Below are 21,115 nucleotides of genomic sequence, written 5' to 3'. Positions count from 1 at the left end.
GGAGAAGAGCTCTTAAATCTGATATCAAAAGCATGACACATAACATTTTTGTGTTTTATTATTATTACTTCATAAAGTTGAGGTGTAATTGACACACAACATTTGTTTCAGGTATGTAATATAATGACTCAATATTTGTATATGTTGGGATATGATCACCACAAAAAGCTTACGTAACATCTGTCACCACACAGTTCACAGACTTTTTTGTGTGATGAGAACTTTCAAGATTTACTCTCCTAGTGAACTTTCAAATATGCAATACAGTATTGTTAACTAAAGTTACCATGCTGTACATACATCCCCAGGACTTACTTATTTTGTAACTGGAAGTTTGTATCCTTTGACCCCTTTACCCCATATCACCCACTCCCCACAAACCTTTTTTTGATACTTCAGACTTCATCAGAATGAAAAATGTGCTCTGCAAAAGACACTTTAAAGAGAATGAAAAGACAAGCCAAATGCCAGGAGAAAGTATTTTCAAATCACATATCTGACAAGGTCTTGTACTCAGAATATGTAAGGAATTCTCAAAACTTCCCTGAGAAAAGAATCAACACAATTAACAAATGGGCAAAAGCCTCAAGGAGGCTTTAACCAAGGAGACAATATGGAAGGCAAACAAGCACATGAAAAGATGCTCAATATCATTAGCCATTAGGGAAACGCAAACTAAAATCATGATGTGACACTACTACACACCTATTAGAATGGTCAAAATAAAAAACAGATAGCATCAAGTGCTGGAAAGGATGAAGGGAAGCTAGAAGTCTTACACCTTGCCAGTGGAAATGCAGGATGGCACAGCCACTCTGGAGAAGTTAAACATACACTTACCATCAGATCCAGAATCCCTACCCTCTTAGTTATTCACCCTAGAGAAATGAAAACTTAAGTTCACACCAAAATATAATCATGCATGAATGCATACAGCAGCTCTATTTGTAATGCCCAAATCTGAAAATAACCCACACCTTCTCTAGTAGGCGAACTGATTTAAAAAAAAAACAAAACTGTAGTACATCCACAAAGGGGAATACTACTCAGCAATAAAAAAGAACAAATTATTGATATATGCACCACTTAGATGAATCTCATAGGCATTATGATGAGAGAAAAGACCCAGTTTCAAAAGGTTACACATACTACATGATTCCATTAACACGGCATTCCCCAAAAGGCAAAATTATAGTGATGGAGCCAGATAACTGGCCTTTGGAGCTTGGGGTGGGGAAAGATGTGGCTATAAAGGCATAGCACAGCACAGGGGAGGTCTGGAGCTGAGGAAAGTGCTCTGCCTCTTGGCTGCAATTGTGATTATGTGAACCTATGTATGTGTTAAAATTTATGGAACTACACCAAAAAAAAAAAAATTCTACAAGCCTATAATTTTTAACTAATCCTACAAATAAACCCATTTATGTAACTTCTTTTCCCCAAGGCACAACCAAATCACAAGTATCCAGAGGTGAATTGTCTATATATTATTAAGCTTTGCTTTCAAACTCCTGATGATGTTAACAGGCGAATTTTAACTGTAGCTCAGCAAGGGTTGGAAAGAACTGCTCAACCAAGGAAATACAGCTCTTTACGGTGGAGTCGATAAACCAGTAAGCAGGCACTAGCACGGTTAGGAGCTGACACTGCACAGCCAGACTGCCTGGTTTAAGGCACCAGGTTGGCTACTGACTGGACAAGTTGTTTAGCTTCCCTTTGCCTCACCTGCTTAAAGGAGGGACAGAAACAGCACCTGCCTTGTAACTTCTTGAGAGAATTAGGATAATGAACATACCATGCTTGGTTCAAATAAATGTTAGCCTATGACAGTATTATTAGTTATTTAAACTATAATTTTTTTTTAAAAACGAGTGATAATGTCTCACTGTTTTGTGCTTTGCATCAGTCCAGAGAGGTGTGAGGGTCATTCCCAGCAAGAATGCAGAACTGGAGAGAAACGGGAATATGCCAGGGAAACAGCTTCCCAGCCACGCCTGTACAGGATGGTAAAATCATCACTCAGTGGGAAGTGTCAAGTTCATTGAGCTCTATGTAAACACAGCTCTCACTGACCAATTATCCAGCCAGACACATCACAGATCATAAAGAAAACTCTGTTATTGATTGAATGAGTTTATTTAATAATTTAATCTTTTCCCTAAGACTCGGATCATCAGTAAGCACATTCGATGTTGTACTGAGCAATCTGCAGTGACCCTTCCGAGAACGAGCCTGGTATGAAAGGCTGTTTACACTATAGTAAGAACACCCAGATAGTTCTCTTGCAACCAACTGGCTTTTAATTATGTGTTGTTTCCTCTTGGTGTCAGGATGCCAGCCACTACTTCTTGCTACTGTCTCTCCCTCTACTCCAAAACATCTTTTTAACTTACTATGTCTCTCCTGTATGTGTGACTAAGTCTGACTATGAAATCTTGAGACATAAGCAGCACTTACATAGTCCTCTATTCCTTATAAAGCACTCTCATGAAAATAGTCAATTTTATCTCATGAAAATCATGGGGAGTAGAGTAGGTGTTAGCATAATGTTTACATGGGAAATGAGAAATGTAATCACACAACTAACTGGTCAGATGGTCAAGTTAGGACCTGAACTCGAATTTCCTGCTTTCTAATTTCACACCATTATCAAACTACCTACTTATAAAATTGAAGCAAATTGACTCTTAAAAATGGCTGAAAGGCTGTCCTTTGAATAAAATGAGTATGTGCTGATGTCTGAGGTCCATGGCATCTAATCTGGCCCTTTTAATTAAGTTTTTCACTTAGTCACAGCAGGTACCACCTATTTGTAGTTTTAATGAGAGATTAAGAGGACTATAATACTGCTGTACAAACGTTTTATGTTGTTTTAGTCCATTTGGGCTTCTGCAACAAAATACCACAGACTGAGTGGCTTGAACAACATTTACTTCTCACAGCTCTGGAGGCTGGGAAGTCCAAGATCAAGGCACTGGCAGATTCAGTGTCTGGTGAGGACCTGTTTCTGGTTCATAAATGGCCATCTTTTTGGTGTGTCCTCGCATGTTAAGAGGGGCAAAGATGTCTCTTTTATAAAGGCACTAATCTCATTCCTAAGGTCTCCACCCTCATGACCGAATCACTTTCTAAAAGCCCCATCTCCAAATATTGGTCACATTGGAGATGAGTTTGCAACATGAATGTCAGAGGGACACAAACATTCCGTCTCTATAGTACTTGATGTCTAAAAAACAGTTTACTCCCTATTTCCACAGATACTAAAGAGTACAAGGAACTAGTTGCTAAACACACTTAGTTGCTCTAACATTGGAAACAATCAGTTTTGGTTGAATTTTTTGTTCACAGATGTTTCCCAAGCATCTGGCCAATAACAAGCACTTAAGAGACCTTTGTTGAAGGAAGGACTGCAAAGTTAGAAATCCAAAAAGATTAAAACCCTAAGCTGAGAAACTCAAAATCTAGCTCCAGTGGTTCAAGATTTCAAGGATTTACAACAGGAGTAAAGACAGTCAATCATGTTTCTTACAAGCAGACACATATTTTTAAGAGACACTGGATGTAGGTCTAAGAAGGTACAGGATCCTGAAGCCATGTCACATGAGGAAGTGCTAATCAACCTGGATATGCTTAGTTTGAAGAAAGAGAAGACAAGATAGTTCTTTCCAAATATTTGAAGCTGTTGGGTGGGCTTGGGTAAAAATGTCAGGTGGAATTGGGAAAAAAATTATTCTCTGTAGACCCAGAGGCTAGAAATGTAGCCAGTTGGTGAAAATTACAGGGAGTCAACTTTTCATTGAACAAAAAGAGAGCTTTGTAACGATCAGAGCCACCGAGCACCAGGACGGGCAGCCCCGGGAAAGAGCTGGAAGACAGAACGAGCAGTAACTGCACAATTTAGCAACTCCATTGAACCAGGCATTTGACGCAGGACCTGTACGTTAGCATAATCGCTCCATGTGGAAATTAAAGAAGTAAAGCTTGGAGAACAAAAGGAATTTGTCAACATCACATAGTTGGTAAGTGGCACAGATGGAATTCAAGCCCAGGAGTAGCTGACTCCCAAAGCATGTCCTTTCAGTTCAACTCAATGAACATTTTTCCATGTCTGCTTTTGGCTGGGCTCTGGGCTGGCTGTGGGGATTCCGAGATAAATGACAGACAGAACACAGTCCCTTTCTTGAAAGGGCTCACGGCTCTCTCCGCACATGCTGGAAGTGCCCGAGTAAAGGATACATGCCCATCGAGGGATCCTGGAGAAAGCAGCAGTGACCTGGCAGTGGTCTTTACCGAGTAATCACGCAGGTGCCCCCCGACCCAAAAAGTCTATAGACATGGATTCCTTAAGGGTGAACCGATGTATTCCTAAAGAGTTGCCATAAGAGATTTCTGGAAATGGAGCCACTAGTATATTATGAAATTTGCTTTTTTATTCCAATGAGGGAAAAAAGTAGAGCTTCAAATGTAATAAAAATCTTATTGACTAAGCAGCTTTTAAAATATAAAATGGTCATAACCAAAGGAAATGATAACACCACTATTCCAACAAGCTACAAATTTAGATACTGTACTCAAGCTTCATATATTTTGCCAGAAATTTCTTTAGCTTGAGGCAAGATTCAAAAGAGGGAAACAGGCTCTTGGGTGCTACAGCGACACGGCTCAAGCATCTAGATGGGAGCCAGCTTTCCTGAGTTCAGATCCTGGCTTCCCACCTATTCGCAGGTGCTCCGGACCAGTTATTAACTTCTCTGTGATTCACATGCCCCATCAGTAAAACGAGATGATATAGTAAGAGGACCTACCTCAACAGGGTTGTTACAAGGATTCAGCAAGTTGCTCCATGTAAAGAATTTAGAATAGTGCCTGGCACACTGTTTGCCAGTCAATAAAAGGTCAGTTATTTGCTCTTTAAAGCATAGGCTTAATCTCTACCATGGTCAATAATTCATTTTACAACTTCAATCTTCTGCATCCCACCTGAAGGGGTCTATTTTCTGTGACATCTCTTTTTTACATGTATATACCAAATTCTGGTTAGGGATACCAGTATAACTGCATGTATGCTTTGTAAATATTGCAGTAAATTCTGACATCTTACTAACATTTGAGGGTATGCAATAGTATTAAAAGTTTCATTACCTTATTTTATGATTTCACCAATGAGGATTTTAGTTTAATGTACTATAAAGTAAATGTTCAATAAATATTGTCCAAGTAAAGCTATTTAGGCCATCTTCTCATATGTTACACTTTATAGGTTGGAGAGAGAAAAATTGAAATTCACACTTGTTTACTAAATATCTGCTTCGGCACTATCATAATCTTACCTGTTCTCTCATCAAAATGATGCTGGTCAAGGCCACTGAAGGATATTTTCCCCCCTCTGTCTATTACTGGCCCTGTAGGCTTCTTGGCCAAATTCATACCAGCTGGGGTCTGCTTCTTTATGTACAACCAAAAAAACAGTTTATGGTTCTGCACTGCCAGACCCTCGGGCCCCTCAGACAGGCCTGGGGGTCTCCTTCCCCAGTGAGAACAGGTCCTGGGCTCGCATCACTGTCACTTCGAATCACTGCTGACACACAGCATCACAGCCAACCGTTCCTCAAACTGTATTAAAACGGGTGAAGGAGGGGGACGTGTGGAAGTCACTATATTTTTTTAACACCTTTGCAGAAATACCAAGGCCTATTCCCAAGTACTCAATAAAGAATGGAATTCTTAACAGATAACAAAAGAAAGAAAAGCTCATCCCAGAAAAAGCCGTCGCTTCACGAACAAAGCGGAGAAATTGCTAGCATCCGTGTTCCACGTTTAACACAGCTCCTCCGATTAAAGACGGCGGCTTATATCCCCTCTCCCAGGAAGAATTTTCTCGCCTCCCTCGTCCCGACAAACCCCTCCCAGGGAGCGTGTGTGCCGCCGGTTTACCTCCTTCAGGTCCTGCACGACGGCCGTGAGCCTCTCGTTTTCTGCCTGCACGTTGGTGGCCACGGCGCGGCTCTGTTTGAGCTCGTTCTGCATCTCCAAGATCTTCCCCAGGTAGTAGGCCTCCTTGGACGCCGACTCCTGCAGAAGCGTTTCCTCTCGGCTCTCCCCGTCCTCGGCCACTTTGCGGTGGATGGAGAAGGACTGCCCGAACGCCTGCGGGGCAGGGGGAAGAGAGGGGGCACGATGACACGCACGGCAGCGCCACGCAACGGCCTTGGGCAAGTGCTCTGCTTTGCCTCTGGGGAACGAAAGCTATTCTGCAAGGCCTGCGAAGCGAAAGAAATACCCAGTTTGTGTTCAGCCTTCCATCTCTCACTGATAACTGAAATGATGCAAATGCACTTAGTAAGAGGAAAAAATTTAAATGATCTCGCTAAAAACATATATGATGGGTTAAAGAAAACTTGAAAAACACGGCTACTTGTTTTATGTCACGGTTTTCTTAGGCAAATCCTATTAAGGAATACATGGTTCAGGGCTAATGAGCTTGTCAAAATTCACGTGTGCATTTTCATTCTAGACACAGATCCCAAATATATTTTTCAAGAAAGAAAATAGTGGTTTCATTAGCTTTCTAATACACTAGTGGTAAGGACATACCAATTAGGAACAGTACCCTTCAGAGATAAAATCACCAAACAGTATTCAAATTGCCCGGTACCACAAAAAGACACTGAAATGCAGTTACCATATAAGAAAACATGTATCTACTTATGTGTGCAAAAGGACATATGGAGGAATAAGCCAGAGACTAATGAAATTGGTAAGCTACCAGGGCTGAGTAGGAATGGGATGAAATGTGACACAAAGGATGGCGGGGTGACATTTTCCTGACTGTACCTTTTCATATGATTCTGACTCTTAGAACTATGGTGATGTTTCACACCCTTCCCAAATAAATGATAATTAAAATCAACCTCTGTGTGTCGGAGGAACCCAAATGGAAAACAAACAGTAAGTAATATATGAACCTAACAGTGCTGCACGAACAACATCACCCCACTGAGAGGGTGGAGAGGAAATGATGGAACCTGAGTAATTCTGGAAACCAGTATTTTTGCTACATATTGTAAAGCTCGAGATAAAAAGAACTGTGCCTAACGCTACAGTGGGTGGATTTGTTTCTCACAGAGATCGTGGGGCCGCAATTCTGAGACTTCTTTACATGTACACCAGAGTAGACCAAATAAGTAAACACATTATGGATAATGAAAGTCAGGCTTCTCACTCCTAGAGAAAGGAGCCACAAAGAAAGAAAGGGAGACAATTAGAAGAAAATGAGTGGTAATGGGTTGTAATTCAAAGTATTAGGATGAACTAATAGTCTTTAATAGGAAGATAAATACAGATGGGTAGATAGAGAGAGGTATTTATGTTAGATAAATATAGATAGGTAGGTAAGTAGGTAGGTAGACAGACAGACAGATAGATGGAGAGACGAATTTATGTTAGATAAATATAGATAGGTAGGTAAGTAGGTAGGTAGGTAGACAGACAGATAGATGGAGAGAGGTATTTATGTTTGTATATAATACCTACACATACTTCCTGTCAGCTGACAGGGATTAGAACCATGACATCTCAGTAGCAATGAGTACATGCTGCACCTAAATTTTGTTTCTAAATACCAATGTCCAATTAAAAGAACTAGGTAGGCTCTGGAGAAATGACTGATCCAGAGAGTAAGTAATAAAATGCTTCAAAAAAGTGATAGGGATCGCCAAAGGACCTACTTGAAGGGGATAATTTGGACAATAAAATATAGTAATGAATTACAATCCATGGAATAAAATAAATATTCATGACTCCAACATTGATATAATAACTGAATAAATGAGCGAAAAAGAAATAGTTCTTCCTTTCAGTAGAATTACAATTAATAAGTATAGGAGAAATGATAGAAATAAAATATATCACCATTTGGCAAATGCCAAGTAATAACTGTTGAAGGTGATAATTACCAATGGAATATAAAATAGCTGAAAAGTATGATGAGACGATATCTGCAGCTGTAGGGCATCTCCTCTCAGGATTTCATTAGTCCCAACAGGAAAAGTAGCAACTGTGCAGTGGAGAAACGTAGACCTTGGTGGAGTCACCAAAGTCAGATCAGCGATGAGGCACAGCGGCACCGTGTGCCCTCTGACAGAAAGCCCTGAGAGGGCACAGTGCCACTTTGTGGAATTCTTGTCAAAAATGCATAAGCTAATTCTTATCATGAGCAAACATCAAATAAATCCAAAGTGGGGACAGTCTACAGAATCATTGGCCAGGACTCTACAAAACTATTAAGGTCAGGAAAACAGAGGAAGATACCACCAGCCTAGATGAGATGGAGAAACATGACAGTTTAATGCAGTACTGGGATCCCAGATAGGACTCTGATCTGGAAAAGACATGAGTAGGCCAACTGGCAAACGTGGAATAAATTCTTTATATCGGTTAGTAATATTATATCACTGTCAATTTCTAGTTTCCATGATTGTATGATGGTGATATATGATGTCGACATTTGAGGAAGCTGTATAAAGGGCACATGAAATTCAGTGTAGCATGTCTAGAGTTATCTTAAACAAGAAGTTAAATAAGTAAGTGTAGTCTCTGCCCTAGCTGATAAAGGACTGGAACACAGAATTAGAAAGAACATATGTCCTTGAACACCAAAGGGATACTATCTTCACTTAGAAGTACTACAGCTTTATGATGTAACTTGTGATATTATTACATTTTGAAATTTAAAATGTCAAAAAATAATGCTTCTGGACTATGTATAGTCCATGAAGACACAGGCTGGAATGAACTGAGTTTCACATTTGATACAAACCTGAAGGCAGAAAAGGTATGTCTTAACCACGATAAGGGACATTGTAAAAATTAGGAGCCAGCACAATTGAATGATTTTAAAGACAATATGCTTACTATTCTCCAAATTACACTCACAGAAACAGAAAATTTTTTAAATGATAATCTATCTGCAAACCTAAGTCTCAAAAAACTATCTTTCTTAGCATCTCTACATGGATCAAAATCAGAAGACGGTTCCTAAGCATCAGCTGAGAAAGAAATACTCAGTATTGATGTTCATCTGTAAGAGAATACTCCTCCTGTTTGGCTTGTTCAGTCTCTGGACAGAAAAAATGCTTTGAGGAGCCCCACTTCTACCTGCAGTAATGAGCAAACAGCCTTACAAATAGATGAAAAACTATCTTTAGGGGTAATGTGTACTTTGCTTTTCCAGCAGGAATGGCCAGAATCTGTGGGGTCCATTCTGAGTTCATCACCATTAAAAAGCCTTTGGGGAGGTTGTGGAGATAGGGGCACCCTCCTACACTGCTGGTGGGAATGTAAACTAGGTCAACCATTGTGGAAAGCAGTATGGAGGTTCCTCAGGATGCTCAAAATAGAAATACCATTTGACCCAGGAATTCCACTTCCAGGAATTTACCCTAAGAATGCAGCACTCCAGTTTGAAAAAGACAGATGCACCCCTATGTTTATCACAGCACTATTTACAATAGCCAAGATATGGAAGCAACCTAAATGTCCATCAGTAGATGAATGGATAAAGAAGATGTGGTACATATACACAACGGAATACTACTCAGCTATAAGAAAAAAAACAGATCCTACCATTTGCAACAACATGGATGGAGCTAGAGGGTATTATGCTCAGTGAAATAAGCCAGGCGGAGAAAGACAAGTACCAAATAATTTCACTCATATGTGGAGTATAAAAAAAAAGGAAAACTGAAGGAACAAAACAGCAGCAGAATCAGAGAACCCAAGAATGGACTAACAATTACTAAAGGGAAAGGGACTGGGGAGGATGGGTGGGAAGGGAGGGATAAGGGTGGGGAAAAAGAAAGGGGGCCTTACGATTAGCATGTATAGTGTCGGGGGGGCACGGGGAGGGCTGTGCAACACAGAGAAGACAAATAGTGATTCTACAGCATCTTACTACACACTGATGGACAGTGACTGTGAAGGGGTATGTGGGGGGAACTTGGTGAAGGGGGGAGCCTAGTAAACATAATGTCTTTCAAGTAATTGTAGATTAATGATACCAAAATAAAAATAAAATATTTTAAAAAAGCCTTTGGGGGCACATCGTCCCCCAGTGACATGGTGAAGCCATCAGCCGACTCTCACCCTGGCACAGGAACCCTGACGACATAGTTAGATTATTGGTAAAATGTAAAACAGGCATGAACTGTGGGTCCAGCACCTCAGCTAGCTTCTTTTCAAAAACTACTTTCCCACTTCAATGTTAACAGAAAACTTCCACAGGGCCGTTCTCTTCACTCCGCCTGAGTAAACTCAATACACTGAGGCCCTCGATGGCTCTCACATCAATCTCAGCACACAGGCAAGGCTAAAACAGCCCCCAAGATCTCAAGAGCAAGTAAATTTATCTTTCCACCCTTGTGGTAAAGTGTTAAAAATTTACTGTGGATCCAGCACTCCAGGAATTAAAAAAAATGTGAGATATATAAATAGAACAGGTTTTCCCAAAGAAATCAAGAATTGAAATTGCAAACATAAACACTTTGATGACTCTTTAGTCCATATTTACGGTAGCTCAGCAACCTTAACTGAACATAGGGGTTTCCAAAGTTAGTCATCATTTTGATGATGAACTTGGCCCTTCACTGGACCTGATTTGAAAACCAATGGAAGTATGTGAGGTTATCCAAGGACATCAACCATGATGTTTTTTTACTTCAAATAGAAAATGACACCAATCCTGCACAGGCTACAGATGCCCCATGATCTGCATTTGCAAATCCACTGAGAACTAACACTACTCAGAAAGTGCCTGTATTTTAGAAAGAGAAGGTGAAGGAGAAAAACACTTCTACTTTACCTAATTCCTAACTGTCAGTAACTGGACTTGGGCAGGACAGCCAACTGACATCTACCATTTGGCTAATTATTAGAGTCGATGTACCAGACCCGTCCGGCCCTGCCAGGTACCTCCTTCCTCCATCACTTTTTCAAATATATCCTGACAAAGCTGAGCCCAAGAGAAGAGAAACCATCTTTCTTCAAGACTATTGACGCCATGTCCTTGGCAGAAATCACAAAACTAGCTTTGCTGTCTATTTCTAGGCAAACCTAAGGTAGTCATGCTTCTAAGTTGTATTTTGTTCGGATGGCAAATTCCTTTAAGGCAGTGCAATCATTTCCTGGGTGATTTTTATTTGAAATTAATTGAGCTAAATTGACACTTTCATACAATTTCAGAATGTATTATGAATTCTCATCGTGTGTGTGGCTATAATTGCACAGTATTACTTTTAAAATATCCCATTACAATGGAGCACAGTTGCTTTCAATTACATATCAGTTTAAGTCCAATTAGCTGCATAATAAGTACCTTGCTTTCTCATTCTACTCATGACTTTATCCAAAGAAATTGATATTTTTTACGTTCATGTTCAGGAAAATATGTTAGCAGTTAAGAAGAATTTTCATACTTACTATCCTTCATAATATAAAAGATAAAAGAAATAAAAGTTTGGCTAGTATATTTAAGATATTATATTATATTAAAAATATCTGTCCTTGGTTACAGAATTTTCATTCTTTCATCTTGAAAATTGTGGAAGAATGGTGTATTACAAGGTCACTCAAGGACATCAGACAAACTATTTCTATTTGAAATACTAAAATTCATTCGTTCATTTGTTTTGTTCCTTCACTCAACAATTCTTTACAGAGAATTCTAACAGGCACTGCTCTAGACACTGGGGATTCAGAATTGTTCTAGGCAATAAAATCTCTGCTATTGGGCGCACACATTCCAACGGAACCTAAATAAACCAACAACTGGGTGACATAACATTGGAAAAGTTCTAAAATGAAAAGGAAAGCCAGGGTCTGAGCAGAATGGCAACAGTCTAATGAGTTTTTCTATAATGATGTACCCAGGCTGGCCAGTATGACAGCCCCTCACCACGTGGCCACTGAGGTCTAGAAATATGGCTAATGTGGCCAAAGGGTTGAATTTTTTAATCTCATGTAATTTAATTAATTTTAATTGTCACATAAGGCCACATTAGACAGTGCAGGGACAGACAATATGACAGATGTGAAAAGAAGGAGCCCCTTTTCAAGAGGACGGGGGAGGGGGTGACCTTTGGGCAGAGACGTGAACTAAGGAAGGAATGAGCCAGAACCTGGACGTTTGCCTAAGGTGCGAGCCTAAATTTAAATGCTGCTAAGCAGGAATTACAGCACTGCCACGGTGCCTCTTTAAAGACTAACAACACCACTTCGTTAAAGTTTCCACTACAGCACTTTGAGATCTGAACGCTCTAGGGAATATTTAGACCTGACAACTTGTAGGAAGGCAAGGGTTGGCAACTAGCCTGTCCTGTAATCCACCCTCCCCAGTGAATTACTTTGCCTTCTTTGAACATACAATAAAAGCTGTTTGACCAATTGTATTTCTCTGTTGCCTTGGCTGCCAGGAAATTCAACATTAGATGCTCTGTAACAATGAACTAAAATACCTTAAGTTTCTGGTGTAAGTATCTCCTGTTTTCTCTATATTGTTCAGAGTTTTTATTGTATTTACCCTATTGTATTAGTTTATTTTATTTTCATTTACCTGAAATCCTTGGGGAGTAGAAAGGATATGAGTTAAAATCCCCTTAAATGCTGTAAATAATGTTTAATAACCATTATTTTTTAATTAAGTCTTAAGAATTAAGTCCACGTTTAAGAATGGAGTCTGAAAGTTTAAGAGGACTGAAAATTCTAGTAAGGATTCATTCCCATTACATAGAAAACAATGAACCCAAAGGCTCTCACACAGCACACACACAGGACAGAGAGAAAAAAAGAACAAGAAATGAACTACAGTTGTTAGAACTGGCTGAGAAACATTTCCCAAACCACACATTCCAGCAGCAAAATGTCTTAAAATGTATGATCAGTTAGAAAAGAAGGGGTCCTGGAGGTGAGACAGCCCAGAAGTACCCGGCTGGGAGAAATCAGTTTCCATGACTAAAGACTCAGAAGTTATTAGAAATCATAAGGTTTCTCCGACAGTTAGAATCAAGCCTGATCCTTGAAAGGGGACATGTACTCATAAGAGGTGAAAGAATCCAGAGGGTGGGCTCCTGAGCGGGTTCCACTCTGCCCCTTACTAACTGTACGATGTCGATCAAGTTGCTTAATATTCTGGGCTCAGTTTTCTAATCTGTAAAATGGCGATGATTTCTATCTCAGTGTTGTTGTGAGGCTTGTAAGAGAAAAATCTGTGTATCTACTTAGCAAAGTTCTTGGTACGCATATAGTAAGTGATCGACAATTATTGACTATTACTAGCAGGAAGGAGATCTGCTTGGAATCAAATGAATTTGGACTTAAATCTGCCTCCTCTGAAATCTTTGGCAAGGTTTTGAATTTCTCTGTCTCAGTTACCTCTGTGCAAAATGAGAGTGACATCTACCTTAAAGGTAATGAAAGACTAGCCTAAATTAAATTAAGGCAAGAATATCAGCTAATGGGCATAGAAGCCACGGGGCATAAATCTGCAAAGAAGTAAAAAGCTAACCTTTTCAAAGAATATTGCTTCTCTCTCACTTACCAAATTTACATTTCCCTGTATGGCCCCGGAAGACGGCTGGTTAGCCAAAGACGGGTAAGATTCCTCAAGGGAGGAACAACCTAAGACAGGCACAGTCACAGGGGGACCATCAGGTGAGAAATTGGGGATCAACAGAGGTGAGGCTTAGAACCTCACCTCCCCTTGTTTTGAGAGAAATCTTCTGCATCCGTGGATGTTTTGTTGCCCTTGTCTAGCTTGGATTAACACATAGTCTACAGGCACACACCTGATCATCTACATTTGCTCTCTTACAACACTAAACTATGTTTTCTACCTTTATCTTGCATCTACCTACCACTTCAGCATTTTATTTAAAAAAAAAATTAAGGGAGAAATGTCGGATTCACATAAATCAAGTATAAAAATCAAATGAATAATCATATCTGACTTGACTGTTTATAGTTCATGATGCGTGATCAAAACCAAAAGTTTCTGTGATATGACTGCCCTTGCACTGTTCACCATGTAAGAACTTATTCACCATGTAAGAACTTGTTCGTTATGCTTCAGAAGATTGGAGACTGTTGAGAGTTAGGCTTGGGGTTGATTAATGACTGTGTATCGAGTCCCCTATACAGAATTTTATTGTTGTAAACAACCATTTGATCAATAAATATGAGACGTGCCCTCTCGAAAATAAAAAGAATATCAGCTAAGAGGTAGGGAATCAGCAAATGCTTATTAACTATCAGTCCCACCCTCTCTCCCCTGCTCTCTGGCAGATGACATTGGCTGGTTGTTGCTTCCTCTGGCATAAAGGTTTTATGAGTATTATAACCTGAAAGAAGTTCTTCAACTTTTTTATAGATTCTGGGGTTTTTTTGGGAAAAAAAAAAGAGTATAAAGCAGAGCTGAAATATTTTTCTCTGGGTCTTGTCCAATGAGTATTTTTGTCATTAAAATATAAATAAAAGGAGCTTAACTTCCTAAGTCATCAAAAGTTATACTCTGGGCTCCCAACTATAAAAATAATAAATTTCACATTCCTTTTCCCAATTAAAAATCAAACCAATACCCAGCAAAAATTTTTTTACTCACTTTCCCTCTGTCCCTTCTTCCTTCCTGCCATCCTTGCTTCCAAAAACTAGTCATTTGGTGCCTATATATTAGATGCCGAATCACTGGCACGACACATTGTATGAAGAAATCTGGTAGCTTTATTTATATGCAGGTTTTGTATAAAAAAAAGTCTATCCCTTTAAAGGACAACTTGTGAAGCCATTCATTCAATTCAGCTCAAGACAATGAACTGAAATCAACTCAGGCAGAGGGACGTCACTATAATCCCCCTAGGTAACTAGGATGCCCCAGAGGAAATTATTCTGGTTCAGGGCTCATAAAAGGAAAGCCTTGTTTCAGAAGAAAGAACTGTAGAAATGAGGTTTTCTTTCAGGAAAAAGATGATTTCACACTCTCTTCCCAGAGAATAAATACAGTAGGCTTTTCTGAAACCTAAAGAAGGAAGTATGGAGGGAGTATTCCTGACCTTGCAGTTATCAACAAAAACAGCAGTACTGATGTGGAGTTATCTATGTGACCTCGATTTTCTTCAAACTCAGTTGTGACGGGGATATAAGAGAACTCAAGCAACTTTTATTACTAATCAAGTGAGAAAGAGAAGAGGAGAGGAGAGGAGAGGAGAGGAGAGGAGAGGAGAGGAGAGAAAAGAAAAGAAAAATATGTTTCTTGGATATATTGTTTCCTTTCCTCTGTATGTGGGCACTTACATTTTTATTGGTTAACTGAATGAACCATGTTTTGAGTGTCTAGTCTTGTCCTCATGCAAAGTAACGTGATCTTTCACTTACATTTTTAAAACCCGCCTCAACCTAAAAAAACTATTTACACAATAAATGACATTCTTCAAAATTTTGCATGCGAATTCAGTAATCTGCAGAAGTTGCCAGCTAGTCAGCGGCCGGTCAGGATTCAAAGCCCAGTGGTCTGACCCCGGAGCCTGTGCATCAAGTATTCTACGCTGTGTATAGCACAACTGTGGCAAGAAGTCAGAAATGAGGAACCTGGTAAGAGGCATTAATAAAATAATACAAGATTTTTGCTCTGGACTTCATAGGAAGATAGGAAATACAAAAGTACTTGAAGCAGAAGGTACGGGCTTCTACAGGCTAGAATGAATCATCATCAAGCCATCTCCCCTGGTTCGCCATTGGGGAAGGGGCTCTGAGTTGCCTATATAATATCCACTTTTCCTTTTTCCTTAGGAAGAAAGTTATTTGGGGTGCAGTGTCCCCATCTCAAAGACTTTACCAAACCTCCTTGGCTTCCAGGAGGTGTTCAAAGAAATGAAAGGGGATGCTAAGTAGGTAGAAACCAGGGAAGCTCTTTCAAAGAGGGCTGATTCGCTTGAGAGAGATGCATTTTTGCGACACCACTTTCTTCCAGCTTGGAACACAGACATGATGGCTGGAGCACTAGGAGTACCTTGTAACCATGAGGAGACTTCTGGCATGCAAGCCAGCACTAAGTGGCAGAAATAAAGGCAAGAAGGAGCCTGGGTCCCTTGTGACCATAGAATTGCTACACCAGCCCTGAACTACTTACCTTTGGATTTCTTTTATGTTTAAGCCACACTTATTTGCATTTTCTGTAAAATGTGGCTGAGTCCTAATCCTCAGTGCTGTAGTGTCTTACATAATTTTTTCACTTTTAATTATCACCAATACTTTCTTGCCAGAAATTAATAAGAACTCTCAGTAAATTTTGTTTTAATTCACAGTAACTTCCTTTCTGCCTCATTTATTCCTCTTTGCAACTCATCCTTACTAGCTTCAAATTCATGTCTTTATATATATTACTCATGAATTTTATCTTACTCATATATATATTCATGTCAATATATATTGCTCAAGTCTTTATAAGACATGGATTTCTCTCAACCCTGGCAAGGAACACTGTAATGTGGACCTTTTGGAGTTCATAGCAAGTACCGTTCACAGAAACAACTGGAATCCCAATAAAGGTGGAAATGAGCAACAGATGCAAATGTCAACAGACTGGGCTGCGATGTCAAAGGGAAAAATATCACAAGGAATTAAAACTTAAGAACCTTGACGAATACCACAGGTCCAGGAATTGATGCAGCCAGGGCTCAAACTTGAAGCCTCCTTTGTGATGCTAGTTTTAAAGGAAACCACTGACCGTGATGTGGCAGGACAGAAACGGAAGGAGCAAGTGAAGCTGACAGGTGCAGCCCAGGAACTGGGAGGAGAGGGAGGGCGGCGGACGGGGCTCACAGACCAGCAGAAGCAGGAGAACAGTGGTGCGGGATTTTAAGAAACCAGACCTTGGTGCTGTGCAAAGAACTAAAGGGGAAGCATGAACCGATAACAGAAGGCGGCTCAGAGATGCCCCTCCACCGCCAGCGCCGGGAGGAAGGGCTGGGGAAACGCAACAGCAAGCAGGAGCTCCCAGCAGCAAGGCGGCGTATCCAGACGCCCTGTCAAAGCGCACAGCTGCTGTTTTTGTGACCAAGTCATGCAACATTCATCCCTGACCCTGACCCTGACCTCGGGGTCCTATGTATGAGGACGTTCAGGTCCTCGTTTTTTCTTTGTTTTTTTTTTTTCCAGTATTTTTGCTGCATTTATCAATATACGTTACTCTTATAATCATCCTCCCCTCCAACAGTTATTAAAAAGTCTATGAGAACTTCAAGGATTCTTGATTCTCTCCCCCAAATCATCATTAAAAGGATTGGGGAAAAAAAAACCGAAATATGATGCTTGCTTATTATTACTCAGCCTTGACCCAGCGGTAGAGTCACTCACAGCCCGCTGACCCAGCGAAGGCCAGGAACAGCACCATATGCAGGGCTCGAGGATAGTAAGCCTATAAATCCTAACCCACGGGGGGAAGGGCCTTCCCTGGGTTGCTTATGGCTAACCTGTGGCTCGTCATCATAAAAGTGTCCTAATTGGTTTGTAACAAGTTGTCTGGAGACACCCAGACTCCAGAAGGTCAAGCCCATCTCTTGGGGAATATAGTCAGTAACGCCGAAGCTTTACATACTAATCGGCTGTCCAGGAAACTGTCTTCAGCCTTTAGAGGTAACGTCCTCGACAAAGTACGTAAATTCCTTGGTCCATAAGAAAACACAAAGATTTTTTTTTTTGTTTCTCCTTTGAACCTGATTGCAATACTATAATAACTTTAAGCAGATTCTTTTCGTCAAACCAACACTAATAAGAATTTTTCTTCTACAGACCCAAACAGTTCCATACCAACTCCATCCCCCACCAATAACTTTACCTTTTAAGGAGAAATGAGAGGAGGAGGATCTGAGATGCAGACATTAAAGATGTTAGGTAAAATCTTAGAAAGGAGATGGTTTTGCTTTGAAGGATGCAAGGCTCTTCCTGAGATGAGTAAGTGTGGCTCTAAACTTCTAAAGCCAAGTTGTACGTGGTCGGCCTGCCCAGATCATTTAACCCTCAGCGCACCTGACGCTTCTCTCTGACTTCACTGTATCTCTCGCCACATCTCTGATCTGCCTTTATATCCAAGTGCTACGTGGCAGGGGTGGGGATTAGGGGGAAGGACAGGAAGGGAAAGAGAATAAAACAGGTGGTCAGCAGTGCGGTGAGGCTCAGAGGTGAGGCTGTCTGCTTGGCACATTATTTGGTCATTTCTTTTAACGGAAAAGCAAAGTCTTTTTCAGTTCACATCAGATGTCAAAATGGCTTTGCCAAAGCAACAGAATGTCAGTGTCACAGGGCTCTTTCTCAGGGTTATTCCTTCCTAAAGGCACATTCTAAGTTCTAACTTCAGACCCTCAAAAGCTGCTTTCAAATCCACGGCTGGATTTCCCCAAACTTGTGAACCAAAAGGCAAAGGTTTTCCTATCAGACTCCACGATGAAATAAAAAAAACAAACTTGAAAATACTCTAATTCAGCCTTAGTTCAAATTAAACAGAGAACTCACAAGTGAGAAACTCTGAGAAAAATAACCTTGATACTGGTTATATAAGAACTGAGGGTGTGTCTTGCTATATAAGAGCTCAGGGTTTACGGTCAAAAATACGATGAGTGAAGAAGTACTTTCACTAGGTGGCCTTAAGAGCACACTGAATAAAGGCTACTAAAGCAACAGGCACAGATTTGTGCTTCAAGGCTAAGTTTGCACACACTGTGTCTCTCGTCATAGTAGTAAGGAGCTCTTACGTGTTACACAGTGTCCAAGAACCTCTGACATGCAATTCAAACTACCAAGGCTTTAACCTGGAATCTTAAGACTATGCATGTTTGTGATAGAAAATAATTTCCTAGAACGTATATTACAGACAAGTGCTGATTTACATAAAGTTGTAAACTATGTTTGACATAAAAAAATTGATTTTGCTCACCCACCTTGTTAATAACTAACCCAATGTCTATGAAGTCACTCTACTTGTTATAACTAACCTCACCAATAGGCAAACTACATAGGGTCTCATGTTGGTCAGGAAAAATACCTAGACTCACATACTAACATTTTTCTCCCAGTTAGACAGTAAAATGAAATAGCATTTGCAGCAGATTCATTTTCAAGACGACAATCCATAACATGTCATTCTTCCACATACCTGTCAAACTGTTCGCCCAGGTGAACAGTATGTTGTTCTAATAAGAGCTCTTTGCCCAGATGAGCAAACTGTTTGTTCTGACAAATTGATTTGCAAAAATTTCCTAAAGCAAACAGTGAAGTTATTTATTAATTTACTGTCTAATCTTCCTGGGCAAGAATTTCCTGGAGCCAGGAGTTAAGACATGTTGCCATGGGTGGGTTCTCGTCGTTCCACATATGAATAACAAGGAGAAAAACCTGACTGAAACAGTGGGATTTTTCAACCATAGAATTTTAGAAGTTGGTGCATCATTTAAATTCATAAATATGCAGTAGGAGAAGTTGAAACCCATGAGTTGAAATAATCTGTCCAAATTCACAGAGCCGGTCAGAGAGTGGACAACACAATCCAAATATTTTGCTCTGAATCCAAAATTTCTTTCCAATATATGACTTAGCTCCTGCTTTGAACTGGTCCTTTAAACAGAGAGAAATGTAGCTAGTCATTTATACTACCTGGAAATGGTTCTCAGGATAGCAGGCATCTCCCCAAATGTAATACAGAGATTCATGCAAAGACACATTTGCAAACTTACCAACTCCACCTATCGCATCTCACACACTTCACAGTGAAGAAACTCAGCAATGAATGGAACGTCTGATTCACTGTAAATTCATTTAATGTCAGGAAAGACCACACTTATGCTCTGACAAAAACGTCCATTCCACCATTTGTTATTCTTAACTTTATATTTGGAAGCTATCAACACAGCCTCTCCTGCCAACCGATAATAGTAGAGAACTCTGCCTAGTGTTCCGGTGTCACACAGTCACTAATGAAACACTACATAAAGATGTGTGACTTTCTACTGTTCTTTCTTATGACTTCCAGTCATCCAGAAAGCATCTAATTTAGACAACATGTTTGTTTTTGTTTAGACTGCCGAGACAGTGGTAAGAGTCATAATATATCACATCGCCAAAAAGCCTCCTGTGGTCTAAGTCCTCTGGGGTCCAATATGGTAGCCACTAGCCACATGTGGCCGCTTCAATTTAAATTAATTAAAACAAACTTCAAAAACCGGTTCTTTGGCCAGATACTCTTATTTCTACAGTAGAAGTCTGGGTGTACTTCCAGCACTTTGTGAGGTATGTCATATCTGGCCATTTCCGTACAGGAGGGACATCGCTCCAGTGTGTGTGCACTGTGGAAATAAATGTAAAATAAGGTCAGAACAGTCAGAGGAGGGTAACAGAAACAAGGAACCATGTTTGTTTGCTCTCCCCCATACTTCCAAGCAGATGATGCTGGTCAAGTGGACTCCTGGACCCACCCCCTCGGAGCAGTGATGTGGACAGGCAGGCTCCCGTGAATGCACCCCACCCAGGACGCGAGACAGAGAAAGAGTTTTGCTAAATGTGTGCGAGCTAGTTCTAGAAGTGCCATACATCACTTCCCCCTGACCCCTGGCCCCACACAGATGCAAAGGGATTCAGAAAGGCTCTCTTCCTGTAAACCCAGGGAGCAAATGAAATGAACAGTGCGGTGAGTACAGAGGGCTGTCTCTGCCACAGAAGTCAGCCAACCTTCAGACCTCGCCACACAGAATTCGTTTACAGTAAGTCTCAAGGTTTTATAATAGTAGCAGATTGTATCATTGTTCAAAGGTATTCCTGGCCCCTCACCACGGGAAGACTCTCTCTCTGCCACACTGATGCTGGGCATGGCTGCGTGACCTGCGGCCCCCTCTCTGCAGAGCTGCACATCTCCAGAGAGGCCCGCTGACTTGGTTTGTTAAAATACGAGTGTCATGACACACGCCGCTTTCAGGCAGGAGTTTTAAGATCCATTGTATTTTTCCACGGAGCATGTTTTTTTTTTTCCTCTGCTAAAAGACAAGCCAAGTCTCAGAGAGGGTTTGCTCCTTCAGCTCATGTC

The 21,115-nt window shown here is 40.5% G+C and overlaps 1 protein-coding gene across 11 annotated transcripts in view; it reads right to left on the bottom strand.

Annotated features, from left to right (window-relative positions):
* Positions 1 to 21,115, bottom strand: part of BICD1 (BICD cargo adaptor 1) — a 181,875-nt gene that overhangs the window by 97,118 nt on the left and 63,642 nt on the right. For all 11 annotated transcript variants that reach the window (XM_057492574.1, XM_036889204.2, XM_036889205.2 and 8 more), the window contains exon 2: positions 5,935 to 6,147. In XM_057492574.1, the coding sequence (XP_057348557.1) occupies positions 5,935 to 6,147 (213 nt within the window). The remainder of the gene's footprint in view (positions 1 to 5,934; positions 6,148 to 21,115) is intronic.

This window comes from Manis pentadactyla, chromosome 14 (assembly GCF_030020395.1).
Source record: "Manis pentadactyla isolate mManPen7 chromosome 14, mManPen7.hap1, whole genome shotgun sequence".
Lineage (NCBI taxonomy): Eukaryota > Metazoa > Chordata > Mammalia > Pholidota > Manidae > Manis > Manis pentadactyla.
The sequence above is the reverse complement of the archived record's forward strand: the minus strand, read 5'-3'. Positions and strand labels throughout refer to the sequence as shown.